The sequence below is a fragment of the Acomys minous genome, assembly GCF_964271855.1.
Source record: "Acomys minous genome assembly, chromosome: 9".
Lineage (NCBI taxonomy): Eukaryota > Metazoa > Chordata > Mammalia > Rodentia > Muridae > Acomys > Acomys minous.
Genome location: NC_140490.1, coordinates 81,233,126 through 81,245,317, shown reverse-complemented (window position 1 = coordinate 81,245,317; position 12,192 = coordinate 81,233,126). Strand labels below are relative to the sequence as shown.

General features: G+C 59.6%; 1 protein-coding gene across 2 annotated transcripts; it reads left to right on the top strand.

Moving 5' to 3' along the window:
- Positions 1-10,664, top strand: MKNK2 (MAPK interacting serine/threonine kinase 2). Of its 2 annotated transcripts, none has more exons than XM_084795566.1 (14): positions 1-139; positions 282-398; positions 3,963-4,050; positions 4,142-4,243; positions 4,323-4,420; positions 6,071-6,150; positions 6,277-6,350; positions 6,515-6,619; positions 6,700-6,755; positions 6,860-6,955; positions 7,190-7,384; positions 7,717-7,881; positions 8,291-8,334; positions 8,633-10,664. In XM_084795566.1, exons 2-14 carry the CDS (start codon positions 348-350, stop codon positions 8,856-8,858), a joined length of 1,380 nt encoding a protein of 459 aa, XP_084651692.1. In that variant the 5' UTR covers positions 1-139; positions 282-347; the 3' UTR covers positions 8,859-10,664. The 2 variants fall into 2 exon arrangements, with proteins under 2 accessions (XP_084651692.1, XP_084651691.1); XM_084795565.1 differs by having other exon boundaries at positions 6,860-6,964.
- The last annotated feature ends 1,528 nt before the right edge of the window (positions 10,665-12,192 follow it).

Here is a 12,192-nt window from a genome sequence, read left to right as displayed (position 1 = left end):
TGGCGGTGGCGGTGGTGGCGGCGGAGGCGGCGGCGGCGGTGGCCGTGGCGGCGCTGTTCCCCGCGCAGTCCTCGGAGCGGGGTCCGGGCTGTGCGAGGTCGGGTGACGGCGCAGCGACGCCGGCCGGTGTCCGACCCGGGTGAGCGCGGCGCCAAGGGCGACATTCTCCGTGGGAGGAGGGCAGCCCGAGCTGGGCGCGGGAGCTCTCCGCCGAGCCCAGACCGCCTCCGCCCGGCCGAACGCCTCGCTCAGCCTCGGCCCTTTGTCTCCTCCGCCCGCAGGGTCGCCTCCCAAGCCGCCCCCCGGGCCCCGCGTCCCCTCCCCCGCTGGCAGGGCCCGGACTGAAGATGGTGCAGAAGAGAGCAGCCGAACTTCAGGGCTTCCACCGTTCGTTCAAGGTGAGGGGGGTCCTGTCCGGGGGGGGTGTTCCACTGCAGTGCCGGGTGCGAGGCGGCGAGGGATGAGCAGAGCCCACCCGGGCGGCCGGTGCAGGGCCCGGGAGGGGTGCTTGCGGCGACTCATGCGCCGGAGGTGGTGGGGGTCAGGCAGGCCGCAGCGCTGTGCCCAGCCGCCTAGTAGCTCTCTCTTCCAGGACCCCCACCCCCACCCCTAGTCTTGTGATCGGTGGCTCTGTGTCCCTTGCAGTCAGCCTGATCGCAGTCCGGTCTTTATCGTGTTTCTGTGTGTGATCCTAGGCAAATCTAGTGTTTGTGCTTCTTGCAACTTCTAAACCTGCATTGTGCTGCTCGGGAGAGTCAGTAAACTGCCAGCCCCGTCTCTAGCTTCCTACTTACTCTCTTCCATGAGCTGCCCCAGGCTCCCCTGGGATCTGTGACTGTGTCCCTTGCAATCTCTCAGCCCTACTTCTGTGTGTGGTCTCAAGTGAAACTTAACATTTGTCCCCCCAGCAATCCTTGGGCTTGAAGCAGGCTACACCCTGTCCCCAGCCGCCCAGTAGCTCTCTCTTCCAGGACTCACCCCCACCCCACCCCCAGCAGGCTGGTAATTGGTGGCTCCATGTCCCTTGCAGTCAGTCTGACCAGGGTCCTGTACTCCTCACCCCACTTTCTGTATGTGGACCAACACTTTCTGTGTCTCCTGTGCTGGCCTTGTTCTGGTTGGTGACCTCAGACCACAGCCCTGTGTCATGCTGCTGTTAGGTCTTTCTTTCATGGACTCCCCAGGTTGGCTTGTGATTGGTGCCTCTATGTTCCTTGTGGTCTTTCAGCCTGGTCTCCCCCCTTACTCTGTGTGTAGTCCCAAGGGGAACCCTGAGTCTGTCCACTGTAGTCTCCAAGCTGGCTGTGTGCTGATTGGTTGGGACCAGCGGCCTGAAGTCTTGTGAGTAAACCCTGGGGCACATGGGTGTGCTTTGCCCCGCTGCAACACCCCACTTGGTGGTGGCCTAATGGACGACCTTCCCTCAAGACACCCCAGGCCCAAAGTGTTATTTCCTGTCAGAACAGGAAGTTTCTGTAGTGTTATTAATGGTGGCTGGTTGAGACTTGTCTTAGATGAGTGAATCTAAGGGGGGGGGGGCAGGTACTAGGCAGAGCCCCCCATGGGGCCTGGCCTGAGGGACGAAGTGATGTCAGCCTGCCCACCCCACCCGGAAGGCTGGGTTATGTAATGGCTGCCTGGGCAGGGACCTGTTGCCCTGTGGAGAAGGCAGGAGTGTGTCTGTGCACATGCCTGCACCCCTGTGGGAGGAATTCCCAGGCCTAGCCAGCCAGTGCCCCTGGCCGGCTGCCCCACCCCTGCCTTAAATGTCTGTGACCCTTGGGCAGCTGCTTTAGGGCTGAGCAGAATGAGGGATGGATCTGAGAATGTCACTTAAGAGTGTTTTTTTTCCCTCCTTGGGCTTTGTGTGAGCCTAGAAGGGGTCAGCCAGGCTGCCAAAGCAAACCCTAGGTCTAGATGGTTCCAGCCACCTCCAGCCAGGCCTGCTGACTCAAGGCCCTTGGCCAGACCCAGGGGAGGCTGGCTGGGCCAACCTGGACTGCCCACACAGCACTTGGGACTGCAGGCTGCCTGCCCTCTGCATGGCCACTGTGCAGCTCTGCACAGAGCCGGGGCTAGGGAGGCCTGGCTGATAAATGGCCCTGCAGGTGGCCTGAGACTGGTCCCTCAGATCCCCTCCTGGAACCCCAACCACACGGCTGCTTCCTTGAAGCCACTGCTTTTCAAGTACCCTGAGTCTGCAACTGAGCAGAAAGGCACACCTGCCAGGCCTCCTGGGCTTATTTACCTACTTTTCTATTTTTCCTCTGGTGTTCAAGAGGCGCTGGGGATGGAGCCTAGGGCATAATGCCTGCCAGACAGATGCTCTACAAACTCAGCTGCAGCCTAGCCCTGGTTTCCTGTTCTTAATGTACAAATTGGGAGAGCGTCAGGTAGCCCTGGGGGTCTCCCTAAGAGGATGTGCTCCTGTAGAGCTTCCTGCGCAGAGTTCTGGCTGTCCCTGGAGTCCCAGTCTGAGGTCACAGAGCAGGTGCCCTGCCTAGTCTTTGATCGCAAGCCTGGCTCACTCTCCCTTCTAGCTGCTCGACAACCCCCATCTTGTGTGGTGCAGGCGGCTGCCTGGGCCTGGTAGGTGCCAAGGCTTATCAGAGCACTGGGTGTGGCTGCCCCTCTTTTGCCTGCCTCCTCGAAGTTCTCTTCTGGGGGACATTTTGCAAGGACCTTCCCGTACTGCTGTCCTCTGGTCTCCAGGTGGCAGTCATCCTACTGTAGCCCCTTGGCGTCTCCCTAGGATATTGTGGAGAGACGTTTCTCCCAGATAGCCCTCTTGTCAGCTCCTCTACTGTGGCTTAACTCAGGTCCCCCATGGCCACTCACGGTCCACACCTTGTTCACTCTGAAACTGGGGTTTGCCTCAGTTTCCAAGCTTGCAGACTACCACCCAGGTGACAGCAGTACCTGTCACGAAGAAGTGTTTTATTTCCTCATGCTCCTATTCAAACCAGGAGCCTTGAGCTCCTACCTTTCCTGGCCAGTCTTAAGACCTTGCACCCATCTGGCAGCTCGGTCCTTTGCTGTCCTACTTGAACTATAGGTATGAGTTTGAACCTGGCCAGCCAGCCTAAGAAGGCTCCATGGATGGGGCAGGGCCATGAACACTCACGCCAATGGGTGCCTTGCCTGTGAGCCCCCCCATGCCACTGGCAGCACCTGGTGTTGGCAGTCCTTGGGAGATAGGAGGCTTTGGATAGCAAGTTGAGAGGGGACCACATACCAAAATCTGCTCCTTGCCTATGACCCCCCCCCCCCCGCCAGAGCCTCCCAGAAGTCAGGCACTGGGTGGGCATGGGGAGAAGCGTGCCACAGGGAAACTGAGGCCCCAAAACCAAGGGTGTGGCCCTGAGATAACCTAGGAGCCTGTGGGAAAACAGGCTGGCAGCCCCACCCCAGGCTCTTCTACCACTACCCCCGCCTTTGATCCCACGCCTGCCCCTGAGGTCAGCGCTCAGTCAGCTGGCTGGACAGGACTCCCCATGCTACCCGGGAGCAGACAGGGCAGACCATGCGGCTTAGACTTCCTGTCATCAAGCCCCGGCTTTGGAGAGGAAGGTCATGTTCCTCAGCCAGGCGACAGGGTTGCGTGGTGCAGTGGACATGGCTGGGCCATTCTTTGTGGGGTCTGGCTGCCTCCTGTCCCATACCAGTGACAGAAGCAGGTGACAACCACGTGGCCCAATATCTCCTGGTAAAGTCCCTGAGTTGAGATTCTCTGGACTCCAAGGGAATCTGCCTTCTACAGTTCTTTACCACTGAGCCCCTGAGGCTATCCTGAGAAGGCCCACCTGCTGAGTACAGAGGGGGCAGTCACAGGCTGTTGTGCCCTCAGTGCCCCCTGGGTGGCCAGCTTATCTCTGCCTCATCACTGTGACGGAGTGATCCTTTTGTAGCTGTGTATTGGGGTATTCTGGCAGAACCATCTTGAACATGTTAACCCCCAACAGGGGCAGAATCCTTTCGAGCTGGCCTTCTCCTTAGACCCAGCCCAGCACGGGGACGCTGACTTCAGCCCACAGTGTGAGGCTCGGCCTGGTGAGCACCCAGGAGGTGGGCAGGACGTGGGGGTCTCTGTGTGGAGATAGGCTAGGCCAGACAACACCATCTGTGTCTCTGTCATCTGCAGACATGCCCTCCAGCCAGCCCATCGACATCCCGGATGCCAAGAAGAGAGGCCGGAAAAAGAAGCGCTGTCGGGCTACAGACAGCTTCTCAGGCAGGTTTGAAGGTGAGTGGCACAGGGTGTCGGTTCTGCTGGGGAGGGGACACTGGGCTACTAGTCCCTCACCTCTCCACTTGCACCCCAGATGTCTACCAGCTGCAGGAGGATGTGCTGGGGGAAGGTGCCCATGCCCGCGTGCAGACCTGTGTCAATCTGATCACCAACCAGGAGTATGCTGTCAAGGTAAGCTGCCCCCCCACCCCAGGGCCAGTGGGCCCCCAGATGACAGCCTTGGAAAACCAGTATCTAAAAATGGCCCTAAGACTTGTCACTCAGGCCCCCTGGGAATCCAGGTCAGACCTAGAGCCACAGAAAGGCAGGATGACAGCTGGTCCTTGTCCATTCCACCTTCTGGAGGCTAGCAAACCCTAGCATAGCCACAGGGGACTGGAAACTTGTCAGGGGCCATGCTGGCCTCACTGTCCCTGAGTCTGGTCCTCTGCCACTAAGCACTGGCCTGGAGAGAGGCTGCAGAAATTGAAAACCTGGGGCCGGGCGTGGTGGCGCATGCCTTTAATCCCAGCACTCGGGAGGCAGAGGCAGGCGGATCTCTGTGAGTTCGAGGCCAGCCTGGTCTACAAAGTGAGTCCAGGACAGCCAAGGCTACACAGAGAGACTCTGTCTTGAAAAAAAAAAAAGAAAGAAAGAAAGAAATTGAAAACCTGGTGCATCACTGGGGTCCTGGGCAGCAAGGGGTTTGGGGGGTGCACTACAGATCCCCAAGAGAGTCTCGTGTGCTCGTCCCCTTCCTGTCTGTTCCTAGAGCCCTGACAGGCCCTGGTAGAGCCTAATGACCTGCCTGGGTGTGGCTGCCGCTGGCCTGAAAAGGAAAGAGGGGCACATTTTGGAGGTTGGGGTATCAGAACAGTGGGCCCTGTCCCTAGGTGTGCCCAGGCAGGTGCTTAGCTGACGCTTTTCTCCTAGTGACCCTTCAGGGCAGCCCTGTCCTTTGTCATCTGCAGACAGGGAAGCTGAGACCAGAGGGGACAGGTAACCTTAGTTGTTGTGGCTTCTCACTGCTGTGAGCCAGAGTGATGGGTGCCAGCACCTGAGGCCTTCCTGGTGATGTCCCCAGGGATCACTGACAACCCAGGGGCAATGGGAGGTGGCGGTGGCAGCACAGGACATGGCTGAGGCTGGCATGGCTAGAGAATATTAAAAGCAGCCAGTGGCGTAGACTCACTTCCAGAGAGGATGCAGGTCCGGCTACTCCACTGCCAGGAAGGGCAGACGTTTCTATGGTGCTGTCCCCAGCCTTCCCAAGGGTGGGGCTGTGGCTTATTAGTGTGAACTAGAGTTTGGTCCGCCCTTCAGATCTGGTTTGGGGATGGAAGGACCCTTGCTGGACTGGGTGTTTGTTACCAGGCCCCAGGGCAGGGTCCCACCCAGTGGGACCCTGCCCCCCCACCTGCTGAGTGTCTGCCTAAGAAGAGGAGCCAGGGGGTCCTCTTGAGAGCAAAGGTCCTGTAGGGACAGCGCCTCTAGGCCTTCTGTCTTCTGGATGCAGTGGGCCTGGCATCTTGGAGTTCAGGTCCACCGGTCTAAGCCAGACCTAGGCCCATGGGGCCAGCAGCCAGGTGGCACAGAGCCGTCTTGTTGCATGGGTCATGTGAGAGCTAACACTGCTTGGCCTGGCCCTTGCTGGGGCAGGGGATTCCTGGGGCAGGGTGGAGAGCTGGCTTCTCCTTCCCTCCCTCGCCTGAGCACCAGGGTGCCCTGCTCACATTCTTGCTGCAGTCTGACTTCGCAAGTTCCAGGCCCACAGCAACGGAGCTGATGTGGGGTCTGGGTAGCCTGTCGGGGTCTTGGTGACTTCGTGCTCCCTGCTTGCAGATCATTGAGAAGCAGCTGGGCCACATCCGCAGCAGGGTGTTCCGGGAGGTGGAGATGCTGTACCAGTGTCAGGGGCACAGGTAAGGTGGCTGTCCTGGGCCTTTTGTGCAGGACACTGGCTAGGCTCCATGGGGGGGGGGGGGCGGTGCACACCTCCAGATGCCTCAGTGCCTCAGTTTCTTTTCTCTGTCTTCTTCCCAACTAAGGAATGTTCTAGAGCTGATTGAGTTCTTTGAGGAGGAGGACCGCTTCTACCTGGTGTTTGAGAAGATGCGTGGAGGTTGGTGCTAGTGGGCAGGACTTGGCGTGGGCGCTGGGGAGTGTCAGGAAGGACCTTCCTGTTCCTGTCAAAGAGCCCTGGGGGCAGCCCCCGTCGAGGGGAAGTGGTGATGGGAGGTGGCAGGTCTATGGAGGTGACCTAGCTCTCCTTGGCCTCCACCACAGGGTCCATCCTGAGCCACATCCACAGAAGGCGCCACTTTAACGAGCTGGAGGCCAGTGTGGTGGTGCAGGACGTGGCCAGTGCCCTGGACTTCCTGCATAACAAAGGTGTGGCAGGTGCTGTGGGGCGGCCCTGGCCTGGTTGCTTTAGAGGCACCCACCACTGACTCCCTGCTCAACCTTCCCAGGCATCGCCCACAGGGACCTGAAGCCAGAGAACATTCTGTGTGAGCACCCCAACCAGGTGAGGCTGCCTGACCACCCCACCGCGCTTGGCCCTTCTCTTCAAGGCAGCAGAGGGTGGGAGGTATGCAGGCAGGGCCCCTACAATGCCTGTCTGACCCCCAGGTCTCGCCGGTGAAGATCTGCGATTTTGACCTTGGCAGTGGCATCAAACTCAACGGAGACTGTTCGCCCATCTCCACCCCGGAGCTCCTCACCCCGGTGAGGGCAGTAAGTGGGGCGGGGCCGGCAAGCAGGCACTGGGCTCAGGTGCGGCCAGCTGGCTCTGCAGCGTTCCTCCGCTAGCCTGGCCTTCCGCTTAGCAACAGCAGCTGGTTGGCTGGGAGGGGCTGGGGGTGTGGTCAGGCCCATCACCTGCTGAGTCGGGCGTGCCTCAGCAGTCTCTGATTGGCTGGAGGAGCTGGGCGTCCCTCCTGACTTGTGCCCGCCCCACAGTGTGGGTCAGCCGAGTACATGGCCCCAGAGGTGGTGGAGGCCTTCAGTGAGGAGGCCAGCATCTACGACAAGCGCTGCGACCTGTGGAGCCTGGGCGTCATCCTCTACATCTTGCTCAGCGGCTACCCGCCCTTCGTGGGCCACTGTGGCAGCGACTGTGGCTGGGACCGCGGGGAGGCCTGCCCTGCCTGCCAGGTGCGCCCTGCTTGGGTCCCTTCCCCGTCCCGCACTGGGCCTCGATTCTGGGCTCCTGGATTCCAGGACCTCAGGCCTTTTTTCATTCTTTTTTATTTGTATGAGTGTTGGGCCTGCCTCCGTGTATGCACCGTAGCAGTGCCTGGTGCTGGTGGAGGCCAGAAACGGCAGCGGGGGCCTGGAGCTGCAGATCGGAGCAGCCAGTGGTCTAACCACTGAACAGCCCTGTCTGGCCTTGGCTCTCATGCAGTATTTATCTCCCACCCCCTGTTAGGGCATATGAATGGGTCCATGTCTGTTTTGGGGTGACTCTTTCCCACCCCCACCCCCAGAACATGCTGTTCGAGAGCATCCAGGAGGGGAAGTATGAGTTCCCCGACAAGGACTGGGCCCACATCTCCTTCGCTGCCAAAGACCTCATCTCCAAGCTGCTGGTCCGAGATGCCAAGCAGCGGCTGAGTGCTGCCCAAGTCCTGCAGCACCCCTGGGTGCAGGGGGTGAGCCTTGGGGGGTCTGAGGAGGGGAGGGGACAGGGATCACCCACATACCCTGTACCCTAGCTTCATCTGCTGGTCACTGGGTTTCCACAGCAAGTATACAAGAAGGGTGTGGCCATGGCTGGGAAAGGCTCCCAGTGGGCCTTGCGTGCACCCTCCCTGCCCAGCTGGGAGCTCAGCAGCCTGTCTGGGGTTGGCCACCCCACTCCCCAGTGAGACCCCCCCTCCAGGTAGCTTGCTGAGTGCCAGGCCAGCATGGCTCCTTCTGGGGACAAAGGCGTGAGGACACAGGCTGAGGACAGCGGGGGTGGGGGGGTGGGGTCTGCTGACGGTGAACACTTGAGCTAGTGTTAGCCAGGCCTTTCAAGTGCCCACTGATCCCTGACCTTGCCCTGCCTTCTCCTTGCAGTGTGCCCCAGAGAACACCCTGCCGACACCCTTGGTTCTGCAGAGGTGAGGCCTGGGATCTTGAGTCATGGATGTATTTGGGCTTTTATTTTCCTGGGGTGCAGGGGGGCTCCTACACTGTAGCCCTACAGATGCTGAGCAGGTACCTTAGCACTGAGCCCCTTGGGATGTTAGCGCCACGGAAGCCCAAGTGGGAACCTGGCTCCGAGCGCTGTGTTGTACCAGGTGACCCAACAGCTCCCGTTTGGGGTCTTGGCACCTGGAAGGGCCTGGAGTTGGTGGGTGCCTACAGAGGGCTGCAGAAAGGGCCACGCTCCGGTGACAGTCCCCATCTTGTCCTCAGGAACAGCTGTGCCAAAGACCTCACGTCCTTCGCGGCTGAGGCCATTGCCATGAACCGGCAGCTGGCCCAGTGCGAGGAGGATGCCGGGCAGGACCAGCCCGTGGTCATACGAGCTACCTCACGCTGCCTGCAGTTGTCCCCGCCCTCCCAGTCCAAGCTGGCCCAGCGGCGCCAGAGGGCTAGCCTGTCAGCCAACCCTGTGGTCCTTGTGGGGGATCGCGCATGACCCCCCCGTAGCCCCTTGTACATATGCCCTCCCCTGGGGGACCTGAAGGCTAGGGACCTGGACGCCCCTTGCCACCCCAGGCGCCAGCTCAGCTGGGTCCTGCTGGCGGTGTAGGGATCTGTTGGGAGGTGTTTGCTTTTTCTCCCTCTCCTCGCCCTGCCCCTGCCTACTTGGCTTTGTTTTGTTTGTTTTCCTTCTGCCGCTATTGAAAGCAAGTGCCCCGGAGGAGGGCGGAGGGTTCGGGCCACTCAGCCTGCACCCCACGATGCTCGCCTGTCAACTGTGAAGGTCCTGCCACCTGCGCCCCCACCTCCACTCCAGCCATTCTGCTGTCTTCCAGGGCTGGGGATCCCGCAGGGTCAGCGCCCCAAACCTCTCCCTAGCCCTCAGTATTGTCAGGGACGGGCCCTCCTGGTGAGCACAGTAGTCCTGTCTCCCCACCAGAGCACCCCTGGGTCTAGGGCAGGGCATTCCCTGTTTTGGATAGGGACCTCTGGGGCGCAGGTGGGTAGGGACAGCGCACTCAATTGATTCCCAGTCCCCATCACCCACCTGCCGTGTCCCTTGGAGGGCCGACAATCAGTGCCCCCTCCCAGGCCGCTTACTCCTTCCCCTGGGAGAGGCCTGTTGCTCCCAACCCAACCTGGGGCAGAGCTGGAGGGGACCCTGCACCCAGCTAGCTCCATCAAGGCCGGAGAGGTGCTGGACAAGGCCCACATCAGCAAACATGGGGTCCCCACAAGTCTCCCCACCCAGGGCACCTGAGTGCCCCTTCTCAGGGCTCAGCTGGCCATGTCCTGCCCCACGTTGCTCCTGGGTCTGGGGTTCTTAAGCCCTTGTGTTAACCAGAGCTGCAGCCACACCCGGGGGTCCCTTACCTTCCCTCTGCCCACAAGGGCAGCGGCTTGGGTGTGCCTACTTTCAGGGTTGAAGCTGCCTTGGCCTCCCTCTGGGCACCCAAGAAAGGCTGGGAAGGGATATGGTGGCTCTGCAGTGTCCAAACCTGAGGCCTGCGGACTGTTCCTAGTCACCAACTACTATGCAATACGAGTTCCCATTTTCTTGATGGCCCTGCTGGTCTGGGGCGGCTGCCAGGGGCCAGGCCACTCTGCCCTGCAGCTGCTCTGCTCAGGTGTCTACAGGGCAGCCTCTGGCCTCAAAAAGCCTTGGTCAGGATTGTTTGTCTTGTTTAGTTTAGGTTGTTTTTTTTTTTTTTTTTTTTTTTTTTAAAGAATAATTTGACTTGCTTCCCTGTTCTTGAAGAGTACTTGAATGTCGGGTCTGATGGTGGGGGCCTGGGATACCCACTGCCCAGCACTCTCCCACCCTCCTCCCCAGTCTCATAGGATCGTCACAGTGGGGGAGGGAACATGCCTTCAGTCCTGCCCTGCCTGTCTCTGTGGACACATTTCCAAAGACCCCCCCTGGAAGGTGGGGGGCTCCCAGGCACCCCGTTCTCACTCAGCATGACTCAGCTGTCTGGCCCCTGAGGACTTGCCCCCCTGCAGGTTCCATAAGCAACGTGACTGGACAGTGAGCAGGCAGTATTGATTCCCTCCCCCCAGCAGGGCTGTCCTTCCCTCGGTCCCTCCAAGCCCAACCTGGAGGACCGGTCAGACCCCTTAACTGTGAATGAGATGACCCTGGGCGGCTCGTCCACAAGCCGTGCTGTAGAGTGGGGGACATGCAAGCACTTTCAGCTCCATCCTACCAGGGGAACTGACCGCTCTGACTCCTTTCCCAACTGTCAACGCCAGGATTTTGTATTCTGTTTTGTAAGGATTTAATAAAAGTCATTTAAAAATCTCTGTGCAGTGACAGCAGCAGAGGTGGTGGCTGCCTGCAGGTCCCGAGTCACTGGTTCCTCGGCTCCGGCGCACCCCCCTGGACGCATCCCAGGGAGGTGACATCACCATCACCAGAGGGAAGTACTAGGCTAAAGAAAAACAAGCCTAGGACCCAGAGGGGTGGGGTGACATGCCCGGAGAGAGAGTGGTCTGGGCGGGGCTTGTCTCTGAGCAGATGGGGTCCCTCGCAGCCCAGGCTGGCCTCAAACCCTGAGTAAGGGGGGATGAGGACCTTGAATTTCTTGATCTGTTATCCCCTACCTCCAAAGTGCCAGAGAGACGCAGGCCTGTGCTCCCCTTGACCAAGGTGACCAGGCTTGATCCTGCCTGCTTTAACTACCAGTCAGGGACTCTCAGGAGGGAGCTGGTGCTGTGCCAAACCTGTGTGTCACCACAAATGGAGTCCAGTTGGGACTCTGCCTCACAGCCAGAGGCCTGCAGCCCTGAGCACCACTCCCGGATTATCCTGCCCTGCCACTCCACAGACAGACGTGGAAGAGGGCGGGCTCCTCTGGCTTCGAGAAAACCACAAAAATAAATTCTAGTGCAACCTCTACTAGGACGAGCTGTTCCTGGCAGGCAGCAGAGGGCAGGGAGCGGTCACCACCCGAGCTGGCAGGACCTGGTGGGGTGTGGTGCCACCTGGGAGGGTTAGAGCTTGGCATGTGGCCCCTGAGCGCAGGAAGGCTGGGAGGTGCAGGGGCTTGGCGCAGGCCAGCAGGTGGCTCAGTGGGCAGAGCTGTCCTGCATGCCTGAAACATTGAGGTGCACACGTAGCCTGCAGCGCATAATAGATGGCTGGGTGCAGGATCCAGAGTTCAAGATCATCCTCTGGGACTTTGAGCCCAGCCTGAGTGATAGGGGATCCCGTCTGTGAAGCTCCACCCACTTGCCACCACACCCAGACCACCTCAGTTTGACGTGCTGGCTCGTGAGGGAAGTTCTCCTCTGACTCCCACACACAGCCTTAAATAAAATTATTTTGCTAGGTGTTAATGTGGGAGACAGAGGCAGGCAGATCTCTGAGTTCAAGGCCAGCCTGGTCTACAGAGTGAGTCCAGGACAGCCAGGGCTACACAGAGAAACCCTGTCTCGAGAAAAAAAAGTTCAGTGAATGGTCAGGCATGGCGGCTCATACCTTACACAAGTCCCACCACTTGGGAGGCAGAGGCAGGCGGATCTCTGAGTTTGAGGCCAGCCTGGTCTACAGAGTGAGTGCAGGACAGCCAGGGCTATGTAGGGAGACCCTGTGTTTCTTTTTGTTTTTCTAGAGAGTTCCTCTCTGTATCCTTTGCTGTCCTCGAACTTTCTCTGTAGACCAGGCTGGCCTTGATCTCACAGAGATCTGCCTGCCTCTGCCTCCCTGAGCGCTGGGATTACAGGTCTGGGACACTGATTCACTGAGTCCGGGCCACACCTTTCATCACCAGCACTCAGAGGTAGGTGGATCTTCTTGCATTCAAGGCCAGTCTGGTCTACACAGTTAA